This window comes from Mobula birostris, chromosome 5 (genome assembly GCF_030028105.1).
Source record: "Mobula birostris isolate sMobBir1 chromosome 5, sMobBir1.hap1, whole genome shotgun sequence".
NCBI lineage: Eukaryota > Metazoa > Chordata > Chondrichthyes > Myliobatiformes > Myliobatidae > Mobula > Mobula birostris.
This window is the reverse complement of record NC_092374.1, coordinates 17,999,491-18,022,282: the sequence shown is the minus strand read 5'-3', so window position 1 is coordinate 18,022,282 and position 22,792 is coordinate 17,999,491. Positions and strand designations below refer to the sequence as shown.

Below are 22,792 nucleotides of genomic sequence, written 5' to 3'. Positions count from 1 at the left end.
CAGATTGCTTAAGGAACCACATTTATTATGAATGAGTGCCAAGGATACATGCATCAATTGATCTGTGTAATTGTCAGAAACAATAGATACCAGTTATAAATGCTCAGGACACAGACAATGATGGAGTGGTACCCTAAGAATGCAGCTCTACATCGATGGCACAAAGAACTATAAGGAATAAGCTGTTAGTTGTTGTTCACAATGTGTTTTATCCCACCTAAACAAACAGTAAAACAACATTCATCGATATGGGTCAAAGTGGAATCACTTGAATTGGATATTAAGAGTATATTGATAGTTATTGATGTTAGGAATAAGTTAGCCAAAACCCAACACGGCTCCTCAATCACTATCACACTCCAATATGTATTCATTTACTCAACTTCTAGGGTTGTTTGTGCAGTCTCTGGACACTAATATTATCAATTCCCCTTGCATTTACCATCTTCCCTCTATCATTTCTAAATAAAACCCTTCCCGATAACCCTGCGTAAGCTACAAAATATTCTTGATTCTAACAACTATTGCAATGCCAGTGGAAATCATCTTTGTGTGTGTGTGTGTGTGTGTGTGTGTGTTTCTTTCCCCCTTTTCTGAGAAAAATAAGGTTGAACGAAGGACCACAAGCTGACAATATCTTCAGGACAAATTTCACCTTGAATGTTCAAGTCTTAATCCTGCATTCTAGAGGCAATTCTACTTTGGATATATGTAATCTGAATAAAAGTATATTTAATATCAGCAAATTCCCTGGCTTAAAACAGGACATAAGGGGATCTCTTCCAATTTTACCTACCTTTGTGACTTCTGTCAGACATAATGAACTAATGGTCATTGCTTTGGGCGATTCGTCTGCTGATAACAGTGAGTTGTATCCAGATGACTGATGGCTAAGACTCTCTGGCGTCTCGACTCTCAGTTCTTTATCTGTAAAGAAATATTCAACCTGAGTCAACTCTTGCCTTTCGACATGCCTATGCAAGGTCAGACACCAGACACTGATTTACAGTGAAGAGAAAACGTAGGGCAGGAATTGTTTGGAGTTACAGACATTGCTGCTTGAGCTTCACTATGCAGTCATTTATGCCTCTTGCCAATAATTGGTTGATAATTCGATTTTTCAATGTTGGCTGGGAAGTATCTTCAGAATTCCAGTGTTATCATAGTTTTAAGACAAGAATGACATTTTACAGAAGTATAAATATCTAAGATAACTAGATGATGTGCAGACAAACCACAAACTCCACTATTGTGTAGTACAACGATTATCTAATTTATAGATAGTGATGCCATCTCTGACTAGGATCAAACCCATCATTCCTGCAATGACTTGTTAGTAATAAGTTAGGCATTTCCTTAATAATCATATTCAATTTGAAAATACAAAATCGTTAAGCAAAAAAAAACTTTAAATCATTAAAATTGACAGCAAAGATGTTATTTGGCAACATCCATACCAACCAGAGAAAATTTATCCAGTTCAACTTCTATTTGCTGTGTTTAGTTTCATAATATGGTACAAAGTGAACCTTTGAGTAATTTTTAAATGCAGTGAAAATTTCTGCTTCCAATAATCACCAAGGCAATGGGATTTATGTCCTCAGGAGACTCTTGGTGAAAACTTGCCTATCACCATGCTACCAGTTAGCTTAAAACTATGTCTCAGTTACTGAATCTTCTGCTAAGGGAATCTCTTTGTCCCTTTGAGCTCCTTTTGAGTCTTAAATAACAAAATATCACTTGGCCAGTCTTTTCTTGAAGTATTCTAGTCCCCGTTATACCCTTGTTCAACTTCACAATAACTTCTTTAGTATAACCATCCTTCCAGTGATGTGTTGAATAAAGCTGCAAAAGCATATATTTTGACCTAACTAGTTATTTTACATACTTCTAGCAGGACATCTCCGCTCTTATATTACCATATATCTCAACCATGTTATCTGTCCTGGTTGTATTGCATTTGAGACTGGTCTTTTTGTCCTTTTGAAATGCCACTACAGATTCAATTCCTTTTGCTAATTTTCTGGCCACCCAAACAATCCATTGCTTTCTTCATCACTATCCACTACACAATTTTCATATCATCTGTAAACCTCCTGGTTGTGCCACTGAAGTCTGAATCAGTTGAAACAAAATGCCACTGAAAGCAGCCATTCAAGTACAAAATACCCAATCATCACTGTGTTCAGTTTCTCACTTTCCCTGAGATCCTACTGACGTTTACATTTCTAGCTCATCTCTCAGTTTAAAACATTTGTCAACCCTTTAACCCTTTCCAAACACTAGAAAACACTTGCAATCATTTGTCACATTCCTGGATTGAAACATGACAGCTGGAGCTGGCACTACTTCCTCTCTTGCCTCGACCTCAATCCACTAATGGACAGTGAGAGAGGAGACTATTATGCTACTTTCAGCTCCAGTAACTTGTGGAGACCAGAGGAAAAATATACTATACTTCTTTGTTATACCTGATTTCATATTTGATCCCTAGTCAATGTGCCTCAATCACCTTCTCTTGGTCTCTGTCAAGTAAGAGTCTCCTTGTTCACTCCATCACTCCTCTTTTCCTGTATATTTAATTGTATAGCTTTTGAAGCATACACCATTCCCAAGTCACTGATCTGAAATAAGAAGTTTCTCTATCTGAAGATACTGTCCAGTCTACTGAGTACTTCCAGCATTTTGCTTTTTTCCAAATTTCAGCTTCTACAATGTTTTGCTTTATAATTACTGTTGAATTCGCTGCCACTTTTCAACCAGAAGCACCTACTTAGCAGCTCTGCACACCTCACTGCAGGAAATTCTGCAAGCCTTTTAATCTGTTTATTCTCAATAGATTTTGCTTTTCATTTTGTTTTGAGTTTCAGAAAAATAAATGAAGAACAGATTAACCATATTTGTCACATACACATCGAAACATACAGTGAAATGTATTATTTGCATCAAATCAAATCAAATCAGTAAGGATTATGCCCGGCAGCCTGCTAGTGTCACCATGCTTCCAGTGCCAACAAAGCATGTCCACAACTTATTAACCCAAACCCATACACCTTTGAAATGTGGGGGAACTTGGAGCAAACCCACAGGGTCACAGGGAGAATGTACAAAGACCTTACAGGCAGCGTTGGGAATTGAACCCTGATCTTACAGCTGGCTGCTGTAAAGTGTCATGCTTACCACTATCTTATTGTGCCGCCCTTCCAAGACTCACTTCCATAGCGACAATTCTTTCCTTAGGAAGTTATTCCAGCTCCAACTTATCCACATGGATCCCCTTTGTTTACACTTTCTCAAGATAGCTTAGCTGCAATTGGCAAACTTTCCGCACCCTCTCCTGGGTGCTGCCAGCCTGTTTCTTCACCCTATTGCAGGCATTCACTTTCTCACCATGTCTACTTAAATCAGCCTATTTTTCTTTATTTACCCACTTCTGATGAAATGCCAGTTCTGTTTTTCTCCCACAGCAGAATGTGAGGCCCTTCGGCCCACCCATCCATGAAGACCAACAAATACTTATCTATACTACTCCCATTTACCACTACTTAATTCACTGAATTCTACGCCTTGGTATTTCAAGTACCAAGTACCTTGGTATTTCAAATGCTAAGACACCACCTGCCTCCCTATTCTCTAAGGTAGTACTTTCCAAACGTCAATCTTCCTCCAGGTACAAAAAAAATCTTCAGTACATCCCCTCTAAACATCTTGCTCCTCTTGTTAAACCTACATCCCGTGGTTAGACACCTCTGCTATGGGGGAAAGTTTACTGCTGTCTACTCTATGCCTCACAATTTTGTACACTTCTATCAGATCACCCGAAGCATTCTCAGCTATAAGGTAAACCACCCACGGCAAACCCTCCTTCTCAGGCAGCGTCCTAGTGAATGTCCTCTGCATCCTCTATAGACTAGTCGCATCATTTTCCTTTAACTTTATTGCAGAGCAAATTCACTGGGTTGTTCCTTGGGATTATGTGGTTGATGATTATAGGCTGGGCAGGCTAGGCCTTTACTCATTGGAGAAAGGGAATAGAGAGATGTGACCTTACTGTAACAAAGTTTTGAGGGGGTTGCTGAAAATGGGTTTCCTTTAGTGACGCTCTCTGGAACTGGAATAAGGGGTTCACATCACGAATTTTTGAAATTGTCTCTCCCAGTATACCATGGAGGCAGTCATTGAATGCATTCAAGTCAGAGACAGATGGACATTTAAACTACAAGAGTGCCAAATATTATGGGAAGACAGCAGTAATTTTTGTCACTGATAATTGGCGTAAAATAAGCAATAAGACAATGTAGAACTGTTTTTGCTCATGGTGGTTTCAAGAATTAGGCTTGGAGATGCCAGAAATGGCCAGAAGTGAAAATGAAACTATTTTACTACTTCAAGTTTGGAATTACAAAGAATTTGAAGGATCAACAATCATCTTTAATGTTACAATGAAAATGAAGATTTGGAGGATGCAATCGTTGACTGCTGTGACTGCACTGATGATGTGAATGGTGGAACAAGCTTGAAGTTTCAATTGGCTTCGGTTTTTTTCCTAAAACTAACCATTTGTTCTACCAGGCACCTCCTACCCCATCTATGGACAAACCTGCGATTTTCAATTGGTCTCATTAGCCACCTCAGAACCCATAAAGGAGGAGTGAAATCATCCTGGATCATAAAAGATTGCCTTAAAAGAAGATAATTTTTTAACCTTTACAAGTTTACCTGAAGAGTTACGACTTGTCAGTTGGCACAGGGTATATTCATTATTCCCACTGATGGAATCAGAAGGGAAATTGTTCTGGAGATAAGAAAAGACAAGCCATGCAGTGATTTGAAAACAATTACAAACAAATGCTAAATTATGCTTATTTAGTTATTATGAACTTGTTTAGCAGGAATTTTGCTGAATAGAAAATTGACTCAAAAATTATCAAATGATTCATTTCAATACAAAATTTATATCATTTGTATAGAGAAAATAGCACACTTTAAGAATTATTGCAAAGATGTTTCAGTATGCTGTTATATTTAATTTGCAAGATACAGATTGGCAACAGTCATGGAATACAGTGGAATCCATTTAACTGAGCCACTGATTTATCGGGGGAGCCGCTTATTTAGGATAACACTTAAAGAACAAAAACTAATCAAGAAAATTGCTGGCATTACCTTCACTTATTTGGAACAGGATACTATTGCCAAACAGTTTCTAACTAGCGTCAGTTGGATGCACTAGTGTGGCCATTAGATACTACACTGTGCCTAGAGGGAACAGTTTTTAAAAAGCGTCAGTTGTGTGTGTTTGTGTTCAAAAAGCAGTAATTTTTGTCACTGATAATTGGCGTAAAATAAGCAATAAGACAATGTAGAACTGTTCCTGCTCATGGTGGTTTCAAGAATCAGGCTTGGAGATGCCAGAAATGGCCAGGAGTGAAAATGAAACTATTTTACTGCTTCAAGTTTGGAATTGCAAAGAATTTGAAGGATCAACAATCATCTTTAATGTTACAATGAAAATGAAGATTTGGAGGATGCAATCGTTGAAAGCATTGCATAAAGGCAATTCATTATCTGCATTAGTTGTTGCCAGTGATTTTGCTCAGTCACAGTCAATCAAAAGAACATGGCAGCCTACATTGGATGAATTCTTAGTTGATAAATACTAAGAACTAACACACAGTTTTATAGTACTGTAGTAATATTGGTAGTGTTCTAATTTGTTCCGTATTTCATTTAAATGTATAATTTGTTACTCCATTAAATGGTAGCTTGTCTTTTTTTTCATACATTTTAACTGTTTCTGTGAAACTTTAGCTAATTGGAGCAGCTGCTTAATTGGGCAAAAATATATTGTTGCTGATGTGTGCAATTAACCAAAATCTATTATAACTGCTGCATAGCTACTACTTGAAAATCTACTACTCTTACAAATGATTTGTCCGTTTCTTCATTTTTGTATCTACTTCATTATTCCTACAGAATATGCACGGGTGATATTCAACCAAGCCTGCTTATGCCAGCTCTCTGCAAGTGACTTCTCAACAATCTTTCATTTTATTTGATTTACTGTGAATATCACAAACCAAGAAATTACAAATGATTCTGCAGATGCTGGAAATCCAAAGTTACACACACAACGTGTTAGAGGAATTCAAAAGGTCAGGCAGCATCAATGAAAGGAATAAACTGTCAACTTTTCAGGCAGGAGTGGACCGATGAAGGGGCTCAACCCGAAACGTCAGCTGTTTATTCCTTTCCACAGATGCTGCCTGACCTGCTGAGTTCCTCCGGCATTTTGTGTGTTCAAGCAAAAAAATTACATTTGGTTTGAAGCACATTAAACTTTTGGTTCTAAAAACTGTACTAAAACATCAAATAAAGAACTTGTGTCTCTTAATAAGTGTTCTAATAAAATCATTCCGCATGTGTTGCTATGACATTTGATATCATTTATACCATTAAGTAGCTCTTTTAATACAACTTAAAATTCAAACTTCCTTCTTTTACTTGGAATACCAAAGGAATTTTTAACAAGAACATATGGAAAGCAACAGCAACTACTTCACTGAGTAAGACATGTGCATGGCATACACTGGATGCTTCCATTTCAAGGATAAGCTTGACTCTAAAGGTAGACAATGTAACCTTATTCTTAGCTAATGCTTCGGGGAATCTAGATAAGCAAAAGGCGGTAAATAGATATGGTCAATGTTGTCAATAGCAAAACTGAGGATTTAAACAAGGAACAGCTGCACTACAGCTGGGATTTCTGATCTTTGCAGTGCTGGCTTCACCTGGTATCAATAGCTGAGGTGGAGGAAATACAGGAGATGGGTTGGGGTTGACAGCAGAGTCAGCCAGAATTCTCACTATCCGGTGAACCATGTTAGAAGTAGTCAAGTTGAGTAAGAGCAGTGCCAGGTTTGCTTGTGAGGCTGTCTTTAGTTGAACGGCAAGCCTACAGACATGCTGACGAACAAAGCACATCCAAAATAAAACTCTGACTCACCTTTTTGGAATGTAGCAACAGTTGAGTTTCCAGCAGAACAACACGGCTTAGCAGATTGTTCCAATCCCTCGCATCTATAATCACCTTCCCAGCTGTAGCACACTCTAAAGCTTGTAGTTTACTCTGTATCACATCCAATACTTGGAGCTTCTCCTGACATTTGGCAATCTGCTGCTTAAGAATGGCAATCTCCAGTGCATGTGACTGTCAAGCAAGAAAAAAACCATAAAGGCAGAGTTCTACAGCATGGAAACAAGTCCTTCAGCCCAACTCATCCACGCCAATCAAGATGTCTATATGAGCTAGTCCATTTGCCTGCATTTGGCTCATTTCCCTCCAAACCTTTCCTATCCATTTATCTGCCCAAAAGTCTTTTTAAAATTGGAATTTATTTATTTAGAGATACCGGGGGGCGGGGGGGGGGAACAACCCTTTTGGCCCAACAAGCCCTCACAACCCAATTTTACCCATATGACCAATGAACCAACTAACCCGTACATCTTTGGAATGTGAGAAGGCACTTGATCAGCTGGAGGAAACCCACATTGTCACAGGGAAAACATACAAGCTCCTTACAGACAACTATTAAATAACTAGGTAGCAGGCTGAAGAACAGAACCTCAAGGGTGGTGTTCTCAGGATTGCTGCCAGTGCTACGTGACAGTGATGGTAAGAACTGGAGGAGATGGCAGTTGAATGCGTGGCTGAGGAGTTGGTGCAGAGAGCAGGGTTTTAGATTTTTGGATCATTGGGATCTCTTCTGGGGAAGGTGGGACCTGTACAGATTGGATGGGTTGCACCTGAACTCGAGGGGGAGCAATATCCTTGCAGGTAGGTTCGCTGGCATGGGTCGGAAGGGTTTAAACTAATTTGCAAGGGGGATGGGAGCCAGAGCGATAGAGAGTGAAAGAAGTGCATGGAGTAAGGCCAGATCTAACATATAGAGAGGCTTTGAGGAAAGAGAAGCAGAATAAATGGTGTAAAGACAGTAAGGTAGAAGGGCTGAAGTGTGTGTACCTCAATGCAAGAAGCATCAGGAACAAAGGTGATGAACTGAGAGCTTGGATACATACATGGAATTATGATGTAGTGGCCATTACAGAGACTTGGCTGGCACCAGGGCAGGAATGGATTCTCAATATTCCTGGATTTCAGTGCTTTAAAAGGGATAGAGAGGGCGGAAAAAGGGGAGGAGGAGAGGCATTACTGGTCAGGGATACTATTACAGCTACAGAAAGGGTGGGTAATGTAGCAGGATCCTCTTTTGAGTCAGTATGGGTGGAAGTCAGGAACAGGAAGGGAGCAGTTACTCTACTGGGGGTATTCTATAGGTCTCCTGGTAGCAGCAGAGATACAGAGGAGCAGATTGGGAGGCAGATTTTGGAAAGGTGCAAAAATAACAGGGTTGTTATCAAGGATGACTTTAACTTCCCTAATATTGATTGGCACTTGATTAGTTCCAAGGGTTTAGAGTTTAAGTGTGTCCAGGACGGATTCCTGTTACAGTATGTGGACAGGCTGACTAGGGGGAATGCCATACTGCAGCGGTCCCCAACCACCGGGCTGCGGACTGGTACCGGGTGGCAGAGCATGCGCTACCAGGCCGCAAGGAAACAATATGATTTGGCGATATGAATCAGCTGCACCTTTCCTCATTCCCTGTCACGCACTGTTGAGCCATTATGCGCGCGTCATCCATGTCAGCGCGGGAAGTAGATCAACTCCTCGAGCTTGCAAATGACGGCGGGCTGAGAAGTCTGTTTGACATAACATCTCTGCCGGCATTCTGGATCAAAGTCAAGGCTCAATATCCTGAGATAGCCACGGAAGCACCGAAAACATTGCTTCCATTTCCAACATATCTCTGCGATGAATGTAACAAAAACTAAATTGCGGATTAGACTGGACATAAGGAACCCCGTTCGAGTATCGCTGTTCCCCCATAACCACTCGATAGGACCGTCTTGTTGCAGGAAAGCAAGCCCAGGGCTCCCACTGATTCAGCGATATTGGTGCGTTGCAATAATTTTATAAGTTCATACGGGGAAAATATGCGCTGTGTTTAATATCCAAACGTTACTTAAAATGTTATGATGCTATTGATTTATATAACCATATAACAATTACAGCACGGAAACAGGCCATCTCTGCCCTCCTACTCCGTGCTGAATGCTACTCTCACCTCGTCCCACTGACCTGCACTCAGCCCATAACCCTCCATTACTTTCCTGTCCATATACCTATTCAGTTTTTCTTTAAATGATGATATTGAACCTGCTTCTGACAGTTCTACTGGGTTTGTTCAACACTTACTTCAAGCTCCCCTGTCCTCCCCTGATAATTGACTTATCGCTATATTCATGCGAGGAAAATGCGCTGTGTGTTTAATTTTAAATTCGTTAGATAAAGCCTTTTAGAAACGAAATTGAGTGTGTTAGCCACTTATCACCGATATTCCGGTCGTGATTAACACTCCACTCCGGACAGAATCGCCAAAAATGATTTGTAGAAAAATAATCGGCAGGTGCGCGCATGCGCAAATAACGCGTGCACACTGGTGCCCACGCAAGGCTTCATGGTCATTGAAGTCTTTCTCTGGGTAAATGCAACATATTTGACCGCTACCCTTGTCCATTGGCAACCATCCCCATCCCCCGCAGTTGGCCGGTCCGCCGTTCCGCAAGAATATTGTCAACATGAAACCGGTCCGCACTGCAAACAAGGTTGGGGATCCCTGCCATACTGGATCTAGTACTAGGTAATGAACCGGATCAGGTCACAGATCTCTCAGTGGGTGAGCATCTGGGGGACAGTGACCACCGCTCCCTGGCCTTTAGCATTATCATGGAAAAGGATAGAATCAGAGAGGACAGGAAAATATTTAATTGGGGAAGGGCAAATTATGAGGCTATAAGGCTAGAACTTGTGGGTGTGAATTGGGATGATGTTTTTGCAGGGAATTGTACTATGCACATATGGTTAATGTTTAGGGATCTCTTGCAGGATGTTCGGGATAAATTTGTCCTGGTGAGGAAGATAAAGAATGGTAGGGTGAAAGAACCATGGATGACAAGTGAGGTGGAAAATCTAGTCAGGTGGAAGAAGACAGCATACATGAGGTTTAGGAAGAAAGGATCAGATGGGTCTATTGAGGAATATAGGGAAGCAGGAAAGGAGCTTAAGAAGGGGCTGTGAAGAGCAAGAAGGAGGCATGAGAAGGCCTTGGCAAGTAGGGTAAAGGAAAACCCCAAGGCATTCTTCAATCATGTGAAGAAAAAAAGGATGACAGGAGTGAAGGTAGGACCAATTAGAGATAAAGGTGGGAAGAGGTGCCTGGAGGCTGTGGAAGTGAGCGAGGTCCTCAATGAATACTTCTCTTCGGTATTCACCAATGAGAGGGAACTTGATGATGGTGAGGACAATATGAATGAGGTTGATGTTCTGGAGCATGTTGATATTAAGGGAGAGGAGGTGTTGGAGTTGTTAAAATACATTAGGACAGATAAGTCCCCGGGGCCTGACGGCATATTCCCCAGGCTACTCCACAAGGCGAGGGAAGAGATTGCTGAGCCTCTGGCGAGGATCTTTATGTCCTCGTTGTCCACGGGAATGGTACCAGAGGATTGGAGGGAGGCGAATGTTGTTCCCTTGTTCAAAAAAGGTAGTAGGGATAGTCCGGGTAATTATAGACCAGTGAGCCTTACGTCTGTGGTGGGAAAGCTGTTGGAAAAGATTCTTAGAGATAGGCTCTATGGGCATTTAGAGAATCATGGTCTGATCAGGGACAGTCAGCATGGCTTTGTGAAGGGCAGATTGTGTCTAACAAGCCTGATAGACTTCTTTGAGGTGGTGACCAGGCATATAGATGAGGGTAGTGCAGTGGGTGTGATCAATATGGATTTTAGTAAGGCATTTGACAAGGTTCCACACGGTAGGCTTATTCAGAAAGTCAGAAGGCATGGGATCCAGGGACATTTGACCAGGTGGATTCAAAATTGGCTTGCCTGCAGAAGGCAGAGGGTTGTGGTGGAGGGAGTACATTCAGATTGGAGGATTGTGACTAGTGGTGTCCCACAAGGATCTGTTCTGGGACCTCTACTTTTTGTGATTTTTATTAACAACCTGGATGTGGGGGTAGAAGGGTGGGTTGGCAAGTTTGCAGATGACACAAAGGTTGGTGGTGGTGTAGATAGTGTAGAGGATTGTCAAAGATTGCAGAGAGACATTGATAGGATGCAGAAGTGGGCTGAGAAGTGACAGATGGAGTTCAACCCGGAGAAGTGTGAGGTGGTAGACTTTGGAAGGACAAACTCCAAGGCAGAGTACAAAGTAAATGGCAGGATACTTGGTAGTGTGGAGGAGCAGAGGGATCTGGGGGTACATGTCCACAGATCCCTGAAAGTTGCCTCACAGGTGGATAGGGTAGTTAAGAAAGCTTATGGGGTGTTAGCTTTCATAAGTCGAGGAATAGAGTTTAAGAGTTGCGATGGAATGATGCAGCTCTATAAAACTCTGGTTAGGCCACACTTGGAGTACTGTGTCTAGTTCTGGTCGCCTCACTATAGGAAGGATATGGAAGCACTGGAAAGGGTACAGAGGAGATTTACCAGGATGCTGCCTGGTTTAGAGAGTATGCATTATGATCAGAGATTAAGGGAGCTAGGGCTTTACTCTTTGGAGAGGAGGATGAGAGGAGACATGATAGAGGTGTACAAGATAATAAGAGGAATAGATAAGAGTGGATAGCCAGCGCCTCTTCCCCAAGGCACCACTGCTTAATACAAGAGGACATGGCTTTAAGGTAAGGGGTGGGAAGTTCAAGGGGGATATTAGAGGAAGGTTTTTTTTTTAAACTCAGAGAGTGGTTGGTGCGTGGAATGCACTGCCTGAGTCAGTGGTGGAGGCAGATACACTAGTGAAGTTTAAGAGACTACTAGACAGGTATATGGAGGAATTTAAGGTGGGGGCTTATATGGGAGGCAGGGTTTGAGAATTGGCACAACATTGTGGGCCGAAGGGCCTGTATTGTGCTGTACTATTCTATATTTTAAGTTGTTCTTGCTTGTTTATCCTGTAATATTATATTTAGATGGCTATTATGGATTGTCTTATCTGTAATAACTGATCAGTCATAATATAATTTGTGGTATTCTGACTCTAAAATTGGATCAGGCTTGTATTTATAGCAAGGTGTATAATTATTATTGTGCTCATTATCTATTGTGTTTCTGTGATGCATCTGATCCAGAGTAACAATTATTTTGTCCTCCTTACACTTGTATACAGGAAATAACATTAAACAATCTTGAATCTTGTAGTAATGGTTTAAGGTTCAACTCCACAACCAGTGCATCTGTAGATGTGAACTTCCTACTATTCCCACATTTACAAAACCAGGTGTGTAAAAAGGGCCCAAAGGATCATTGATGACCCGAGTCACCCCGGCCACAAACTGTTCCAGCTGCTACCATCCGGGAAACGGTACCATAGCATAAAAGCCTAGACCAACAGGCTCCGGGACAGCTTCTTCCACCAGGCCACCAGACTGCTTAATTCATGCTAACGCTACTGTTTTTCTATGTTATGTTGACTATCCTGTTGTACATAATATTTATTATAAATTACTATGACTATACATTGAGCATTTGAACTGAGACGTAACATAAAGATTTTTACTTCTCATATCTTTGAAGGATATAAGTAATAAAGTCAATTCAATTCAATTCCAAGATGCATCAACATCAAGTTCCAGGGTCAAAGCTAAACTTGCTTGTGTTCAGTTTTTGGTCTGGATGGCAGTAATTAGAGGTCTAAACTGGTGCCTGCAGTGAGGGAACATGGTGGTCAGGGATGTGGGCATGTGCATACTGTGAACTAGCTGTCCATACAGAATACACAAATGGTGCAACTTTGATTGATACTAACATTGCTATTTTGGATCTCAGCATTCAGATTAAAGTCCTCCCAAACACACATGGTTGGTGGAACACATATTCAGGCAGAGAGAGAGAGTACAATAAGCATGGAGAAAGCTAAGTAGTTGAAAGGATTAAAGGTTTCCATGTGGTATAGGAACAACAATGCACATCACTTTGAAAGTGCTACATGTCACCTACTGGAAGGAAAAGCTATTTTGCTTGCTACTGGTGTAAAATGGTAGGCAAATCAATGAGATAACAACATAATTTTTTCAGGATCACTATAGTTTAAAACTCAACTTCACAACTTCTCCAAGGCCCATCAACATCAAGTTCCAGGGTCAAAGCTAGACTTGCTTGTGTCCATTTATTGGAGTGGATGACATCACTTAAGAGGCCCAGACTAGTGTTTCCAGTGAGGGAGCATTGTAGATATGGATGTAGGCATGTGCATACAGTGGATCTGAATAAGCAAAATGTGTAGTTTGATTGATATTAACACTAACTTGATAGCATCCTGACTGCCATTGCAATGTCTTCATTTCACCACAGTGGGAGAAAAAGGTGACTACTAATGAACAAGAGCCTCCAGCGAGACTCTTGAATTCAGTGAATAACCCACACTGGCACACAGTAAAATCCATACTGAGGTACAAAAATGTGATCGACCACTGGCATACTAAAACATTACTGTGGCTGCCTGGAGTTCCTTGTAGCAATCAGCAAAACAGGCATTAAGATATCCCGTAGTCTGCTGCTCTTTATATAAAGCTCACCCTAGTCACCATTCATAATGTAATAAGCTGAAAAGGAGGATGGAAATAGAGCACCCAGGGTTTTCCAAAAAGGACTTAACCTAGTCACCACTTCACCTACAATAATTTCACATTCACCTTCAGACTCACATTTCACTGACACCGTCATCAAAAGAAAAACTCGTGCCAAGTTGGTGCCAGATTCCTCTATTCTTCAGGCTGGCACTTTAACAAGAATATCAATGCATTAAACATTTCATCATGCACATCAGTTTTCTTCTGTAAGCTGTAAGTTTATAGAAACCATAAACTCAGTGCCTCACAGAATGTTGTAACCCACGTGTGTTTCCACTATTCAGTTTGTAGAGAAGGTGGGATATGAGGAGGATTAGGATATATAAGTTTTAGTCCTCTTCTGGCAACAGATGTCACAATGCCAACAAGCACTCTTTCATGATAAGAGGAAAAGAAAATTTACCTGCTCTCTCCCAATTAGTTGCAGCTGCATGTACTTGTACACTACCTTGTCATGCAGGAAAGATGGATGTGTGTGCCAAATAGTGTTTGGGTGGTGTTGCTACAATGCTGAATTACTGCAAACCTGTGCAAGCATGAGTATGTGGGTAATGTCTGCATGCAGCGAAGTCTGAAAGAGTGTAGTGAATCACACTAATGTTGGTTAAGAAGTCAAAATCATAAAAGGTTGTTGATAGGTAAGTGAATGGCTGTGGTCAAGGGAGATCATCATTGTATTTGGTAGGATATAGCACTTAAGCATTTCATGGGCCTGAATCATTCAAGGGACATCACTGATCTATATGCAGTAGGAGAACCAGATCTTCAGGGCTGGACTCCTGACAGTGACCGCAACAGTATCAGCTCCCACTAGCACATGAACATGTGCCAGGACGGCTCTTGCCCCAGGATCCCTGCATAACTACAGGACATCAGTATCCCATTCCACCTCCCACACAAATCTTTGTCTTTTCATTTTGGTCATGGTCTAATTCTATTCATCCAATTCCATCTGATAATTTAAAATTGCTATATCAAATTGTCTTGTAATTTGCTAACGCCAATGAAAACAAGACCCAATTCCTCCAAATCTTTCTTTGCATTTTATAATTCCTTATAGTGGTGTGTATCTCAGTGAATCTGCATTTTGCATTATCATTGTTCGATATCCATCCCATAATGGACCAATTATATAAAAATACATCCCAAAAGAGAAGGACGACTGCTGATCCTCAACTGAGTCAATGGTGGATGTTGTGAGAAGGACCAGGAGGAGGGAAATTGAACTGTTGGTGCTGCTGTTACTGTAAAGGAGAACCAATCAATGCTTTAAAAGGTTCCTGGAGATGATTATAGGTTCACACTGAGTAGCTAAAGGTATGAGCGTGGGAAATTCCTGCTGAATGCATTAGAAGACACTGGGAAGGCAGAATACTTGATAAAATAAAGTTGGGATTTGGCAGGACAAAGGTGTTCAAAATGGGATAAATAATTGTCTACCATTGGATTCACAAGAAAGGGAGAGAAAACAAAACAGGATAAAAAAAAACTCAGAGCAAATTCAGTGTCATCAACAGTATGCAAACTATCAGCCCAAAGACAAACTTGGACTTTCTGGGAATAGTAGAAGTTATTCAAATTTATCAGGAAAGAAGCAGATGAATGAATCTAAAATTTGATACATGACGCTAGGATTAAGTCAATATGCAATCGGTGTGGAGTCACTTTGGTATGCTCACAACCCATATTTAGATTTAGACATAACTACATAGAAGTTATTTGAAAATGCCGAGAGATTGTTTAGTGAGACCCAAATAAGGATAAATCAATAAGAAACTGAACATACCACATTAACTTCTTTGTGGTTACATATTTACTTTATCTATTAAGTATCAATCCTCCACATCCCCAGTTCCCCATGTCCACCTGGGCTGATTCCTGTCTGTGCACCTGGCCAGGTTCCACTGCATTATACCCATACACCTAGCCCCATTTCAGCCACACATTTACACTCACACTTAGCCACACTTAACCAGCACAGCAGACTTCAATCCTGCTATATTCTTATCTACATATAAATTATAATGGAAGTACATAATATACTCATCGTACTCTAACTTAAATAGTTCTGGTCATCTTCCTCTGAAAATCCATCAACTTTTAAAATATAGGTTTTACAGGTGTAATCCATAACTAATGTTTAGTTTGGCTTACTATCCACTAATTTCCACCTTGAAGTTGTGACAGATTAAATCTCATTTTGTTCAAAGTAAAAAAAAACTTACTTCATGTGAAGTTGGTGGCTCCACATATTCTCCAAGAACAAGAGACTTGTCTTCAATAATATCATTTTCACAAATGGATGAAATACCAGTTGTTTTTATATCATTACTAGGTAAATGACGCTCCACTAAAGGTCTTATCTAAAAATAAACACAAGTTTATTCTATTTTTCCTCCATACATCTATACACGCATAATGGTTCTTTCTACTCGGTTATGAATTGTTAGATGCTCCTTCACATGAAGTGTTTACTGAGAAATCTTAAGCATAGGACTGATTTTTATTTCACTAGTTTAAACATACAGAAAGTCAGGCACTGATCTCCACAATCATCTCCTTCAAAGCTCCCTGATGCAAGTCCTGACAATTTATTGCTTTTTAGCCTCGTTATTTAATCCAATACTAATTTCTTACTATTGTTAATTCCTTTCAGCTCCTCATTCACACTGGACTTTCATAATTCTGTAAGATTCTCTGTAACTTCCTCAGTGATGACAAATGCTTTTTTGAAACATCGTTATTTTCTTTGATCTAAAGCTACCTTTTATTCCTCATGTACTCTTCTACTATAAGTACTTTCTCAAACCTAGATTTTATTAGATTTAGATTTAGATTTTTTTTTCTCCTGTCCCTGATCATAAAGATGTCACATTGGAGACTGTCAGAACTACATGCAAAGGGATACAGAGAAAGCTTGGTGCAGCTACCACAAAGGATTAACACAGAAAAGCCAGGGATTAGCACCCTCCTGCCACTGAACACATATAATAATATCTTGCACTTGTCACTTTTGGAATATAAACACAAGAGATTGTGCACATGCTGGAAACCCAGAGTAGCACACACAAAATGCTGGAGCAGCATCTATGGAGAGGAATAAACAGTCAAAATTTCAGGCCAAGACCCTTCTTCTAGAATTTTCTGTGTCCCTTATGGAATGGTTGTTTAAAAGAAAATAACTATAATAATATACAGTGGATTCCAGTGAATTGGGCCATCAGTTAATCAGAGCAGCCGCTTATTTGGGACAGCACTTAAGGAACAAAAACTAATCAAGAAAATTGCTGGGATTCCCTTCGTTTATTTGGGACACTATGCCACTTAATTTGGGCAAGAGACTATTGTTAAACAGGTTCTAGCTAGCATTAGTTATGCACACTCGTGTGGCCATTAGATGCCACAGTTTTTATATAGCACCAGTTACATGCATTTCTGTTCAAAAAGCAGTGATTTTGGTCATTGATAGTTGGCGAGAAATAAGCAGTAAGACAATTCTGAACCGTTTTGCTTACTGCGGTTTCAAGCATTCAGGACTGAAGATTCCAGAAACTGCTGGGAGTGAAAATGAAATGATTTCACTATTTCAACAAGTAAGCAACTATGAAGAATTTGAAGGCAGTGATAAATATCTTGAATGGTACAGTGAAAATGAAGATTTGGAGGATGCAATCGTCAACAGCATTATATGAAGGCAGCCCATTATCTGCTCTAGATGTCTGTGTTGTTTTATTCATTGCGTACACTGGATGAATTCCACTGTCGATAACTATTAGGAACTAATACAGTTTATAGTACTATAGTATTATTTGCTAGTGTGTTAATTTGTTCAGTTTTTCATTTAAATACATAATTTTTAAACTAAATTTGTCTTTTTAAATGCCTTTTAACTATTTCCATGAAACTTCGGCTAACTGGGGCAGTCACTTAACTGGGCCAAAATGTACTGTTCTCAAGGTGTCCCAATTAACCATAAGATATAGGAGAAGGCCATTCAGCCCATCGAGTCTGCTCCACCATTCAATCATGGGCTGATCCAATTCTTCCAGTCATCCCTACTCCCCTGCCTTCTCTCCACACCCTTTGATGCCCTGGCTAATCAAGAACCTATCTATCTCTGCATTAAACTAATCTAATGACTTGGCCTCCACAGCTGCTCGTGGCAACAAATTCCACAGATTTACCACTTTCTGACTAAAGTAATTTCTCCACATCTCTGTTCTAAATGGACATTCTTCAATCCTGAAGTTGTGCCCACTTATCCTGGACTCCTCTACTATGGAAAATAACTAGGATCTACAGTTATTAAATTTTATTTCAAGATTTATAATAGGTCTTGTAATGTGAATGCTAACAAGTATTATATTTTTCCAACTTTAGAAACAATGTATGTCTTTGTAAAATCTCCAACAATATTACTAATAAGTAAAACTTTAAAAAAGTGAAAAGGCTGAAAAGTCAAAATAAAAAAAGCACTTAGATCAGGCATCATCTGTGGAAAGAGAAACAGAGTTAACGTTTCAGGTGGTTGACCCTTTGTCCAAATAAGGTCAATCTTTAAACTAAATACCATATAATGTTAAGGGACGTGTGTGACTTGCTTATAAAGTTTAGTGATTTTTTACTTGTAATTCAGCATTTGCACATATAGATGGCACTGTGATACAAGTTTTCAGTGCTAAAATTATCAGATTATCACAAGATTTATCCATTCTGTTGCCCAGAAGCAGGCATTGTATGTGTGCGGTTCTGGCCAATTTATGGGGCAGTATCTCACAGGTATAATGCATAACAAGCGATTAATGTGACAGCTAATCAGCACATCAGGTGTGCAGAATGCTCCTTCCATAGCAGCTCAGCATTTCGAGTTTAGCATATTAATCCAAGAATAATACAAACTTCAGAAAATGTTGAACACTGGCTCTCACAGTACTGATGGACATAATCAGAAACTGCATGGTAGAACTGCAAGAAGTCAGAAATTTATGTTACAGGAAGCAGGCCAATCAACACCACCAGAAATAAAGCTTTAGTTTAAGCCCACCTTCAAGCTCTCAACCCACAGCCTTGCAAGTTATGGTTTTTCAGGTGTTCATCCAGGCTCTTTTCAATGTGATTACAGTTTCTAACTCCACCACCCTTTCAGGCAGTGAATTCCAGCATACTTGCACTGCAGTGAAATAACTTTTTCCTCAAAACATTTTCCCATAAATTAAAATTTATGCACTCTTGTTACTGACACCTCTTGTAAGGAAATTAGGTCCTTTCTGTTCAACCTAACTAAAACTAGTAAATTTATCTAAACTTCCATTAAATCTCTCCATAGTCCCTCTTTTCCTAAAGAAAACAAACCTTGGCTAGACAGTTTTTACTCAGAATAGTAATCAAAAGTCCTGGCACAATGCTTGAAAGTCTCCTCTAGTGCTGTCACATCACTCAATGGCAAAATAAGCAGCACACAGTATTCCACAGATCACTACATACAACACAGTACAGGTGCTCTGGGCCACGATAACCTTTTTGACTTCCTCTAATATCAATATAACCCTTCCTTCCAACACACCCTCCATTTTGCTATTATTCACGTACCTACCTAAGATTCTTCTAAATGTCCCTAATACATTTGCTCTACCACTACCTTTGAAGCACATAGCACTCCGTGCAAGAAATCTATCTCTGATATCCCACCCCATACTTTCCTCCAAACATCTTATGCCACCTTGTATTTATCTTTTCTGCACTGGGAAAAAAAATTCCTGCTGTTCACTCTATCTATGCATCTTATCATCTTGTGGTGGTGGTGGCTGTCTGGCACGCTCAATGATAAAAATAGAGTAAGTAGCAACACGAGCAACCCTTCAACCCTGTGCTGCCATCCAGCATGACCACAGTTGATCAGCCAGTACTATGTTCTTTCTTACTCCCAACGTCCCTTGATTCTAGTTCCAAGGATATAATCTAATTTCTTCTTGAACGTTTTTAATAATTGGCTTTGATTTGCTTCTCTCTCAGCCATTCAGAAACAGCTTCTCCCCATCCACTGAGAGCTATGAATGGTCCATGAACACTACATTATTCTTTTTTTGCACTATTTTGCAATTTATAGAAAAATTGTATATCTTTGTACTGCTGCTGCAAAACGACAATGGCCCCAGGGGCCATGTCAGATTTCAAAGGGGCCAGATGTAAAAAAACAAGAAACTTTAGGTCATAGAAGTTTGAATGGGCTGTTCTTGTTACTAAAATATGCAAATAAAACAGAAATGAATATATGTAAATTAGTTGGAACCAAGAACAAAAATGGGAAAATATGCTAGATGATGCAAATGAGGCAGCAAAGCAACTTAGCTTGTGTGTGTGTGTGTGTGTGTGTGGGTGGAGGGTGGAGGGGGGGAGGGGGAGGCAGGAGGCAGGAGGCAGGAGGCAGGAGGGTGGAGGGTGGAGGGTGGAGGGTGGAGGGTGGAGGGGGGAGGGGGGAGGGGGGAGGGGAGGAGTTTTGCTGCACATCAATTGTTATCTCTACTCCACATCCAGCCCCAAATCACAAACTGCAGACTGCACAGGGCCGTCTGCAGCAAGGCCAATCAGCGAGTATGCAGAAGGATTAATTAGATTTCCCACCTCTTATCCAGTTGAATGTGATTTTAGTTATGCTCTTCACCTATCAGAAGATTTCAAAAAAAAAATCAATCAAATTCATAAGACAACTTTTCCCAAAGTATTATTTCATTGACTGGAAAGTTAACAGGATACACCAACAGTTTCCTGAATACAAGTAGAAGTGTGCCTCCACTCATTCAGTAACATTTTGTATTGCTGTTTACTAAATTACTCTATATCAAAAACCATACCCAACCCTTTGACATCTACATTTTGGATATCATGGAGGTGGATGTAGGATATCCTGGTTATGGAGATCATGGGATAAGAAACTCAGTCACTCAATAGGAGAAACTCACATTCCAATATGTTCCTTCTGCCTAATGTTGCTCTACCACTGTAAACTGCAGCATCCTGTTTGTAACGTTATTGGAAAACAAATAAACTTTTTTTATTAGCAAGGAACTTGAATTTACTGACAAAGCCAGACTTCATTTCTCACCCACAGCTGCCGGCAAGTACACTACGATGATGAGCTGCTCTCTTGAATGGCTGCAATGCTTTTGATGAAGGTACTTTAAAATGTCAGAATCAGAATCAGGTTTATTATCACCGGCATATGTCGTGTTGGCGCGTGGCCAAGTGGTTAAGTCATCAGTTTAGTGATCTGAAGGTCGCTAGTTCGAGCCTCAGCTGAGGCAGCGTGTTGTGTCTTTGAGCGAGGCACTTAACCACACATTGCTCTGCGATGACACCGGTGCCAAGCTGTATCAGCCCTAGTGTGTTGCCCTTCCCTTGGACAACATCGGTGACCTCGAGAGGGGAGACCAACAGCATGGGCAACTGCTGGTCTTCCATTCAACCTTGCCCAGGCCTGCGCACTGGAAACCTTCCAAGGCGCAAATCCATGGTCTCACGAGACTAACGGATGCCTATACGTCGTGAAGTTTGTTAACTTAGTAGCGGCAGTTCAATGCAATACATAATATAGAAGAAAAAATTAAAAAATAAAATAATAAGTAAATTAATTACAGTATGCATATATTGAATAGATGAAAAATCATGCAGAATACAGAAATAATATATATTAAAAAAGTAAGGTAGTGTTCAAGGGTTCAATGTTTATTTAGGAATCGGATGGCAGAGGGGAAGAAGCTGTTCCTGAATCGCTGAGTGTGTGCTTTCAAGCTTCTGTACCTTCTACCTGATGGTAACAGTCAGAAAAAGGCATGCCCTTGGTGATGGACATCCTTAATAATGGACACTGCCTTTCTGAGACACTGCTCCTTGAAGATGTCCTGGGTACTTTGCAAACTAGTACCCAAGATAGAGCTGATTAAATTTACAACCCTCTGCAGCTTCTTTTGGTCCTGTGCAATAGCCCCCCCCCCCCAATACCAGACAGTGATGCAGCCTGTCAGAATGTTCTCCACAGCACATCTATAGAATTTTTTGAGTGCATTTGCTGACATACAAAATCTCTTCAAACTCCTAATGAAGTATAGTCGCTGTCTTGCCTTGTGTTGGGACCAGGTTAGATCCTCAGAGATCTTAACACCCAGGAACTTGAAATTGCTCACTCTCTTCAATTCTCATCCCTCTATGAGAAATTGGTATGTGTGGCCAAAAAGTTCTATTTTAACTTCATCAGTCCACAGGACTTGTATCCAAAATGCATCAGGCTTGTTTAGAAGTTGCTTTGAACCTTTTGAATAGACCTTTTTGGCTGCAATGAGCAAAGATATGTTTGGAGAAAAAAAGGTGCAGAATTTCATGAGAAGAACCCCTCTCCAACTGTCAAGCACGGGGGTGGATCGATCATGCTTTGGGCTTGTGTTGCAGCCAGTGGCACGGGGAACATTTACTGATAGAGGGAAGAATGAATTCAATTAAATACCAGCAAATTCTGGAAGCAAACATCACACCGTCTGTAAAAAAGCCAAAGACGAAAAGAGGATGGCTTCTACAACAGGATAATGAACCTAAACACACCTCAATATCCACAACGGACTACCTCAAGAGGCGCACACTGAAGGTTTTGCCATGGTCCTCACAGTCCCCTGACCTAAACATCATCGAGAATCTGTGGATAGACCTCAGAAGAGCAGTGCATGCAAGACATCCCAAGAATCTCACAGAACCAGAAGCCTTTTGCAAGGAAGAATAGGTGAAAATCCCCCAAACAAGAATTGAAAGGCTCTTAGCTGGCTACAAAAACTGTTTACAGGCTGTGATACTTGCTAAAGGGGGTGTTACTAAGTACTGCTATGCAGGGTGCCCAAACTTTTGCTTCGGGCTCTTTTCCTTTATTGTTATTTTGAAACTGTAAAAGATGGAAATAAAAAAAGCTTTCTTGCTTAAAATATTAAAGAAATGTGTCATCTTTAACTTTATGCCTTTTGGAAATCAGTTCATCTTTTACTCACTTAGCTATTCAC

At 40.3% G+C, this 22,792-nt stretch overlaps 1 protein-coding gene across 5 annotated transcripts in view; it reads right to left on the bottom strand.

The window, feature by feature from the left end:
• Nucleotides 1-22,792, bottom strand: part of cep44 (centrosomal protein 44) — a 72,878-nt gene that overhangs the window by 13,787 nt on the left and 36,299 nt on the right. For 4 of the 5 annotated variants that reach the window (XM_072257662.1, XM_072257664.1, XM_072257666.1 and 1 more), the window contains 4 exons: nt 15,980-16,117; nt 7,007-7,210; nt 4,720-4,795; nt 797-927 (listed from right to left, as the gene is read on the bottom strand). In XM_072257662.1, the coding sequence (XP_072113763.1) occupies nt 797-927; nt 4,720-4,795; nt 7,007-7,210; nt 15,980-16,117 (549 nt within the window). The remainder of the gene's footprint in view (nt 1-796; nt 928-4,719; nt 4,796-7,006; nt 7,211-15,979; nt 16,118-22,792) is intronic. The other variant, XM_072257665.1, reaches the window with a different exon arrangement.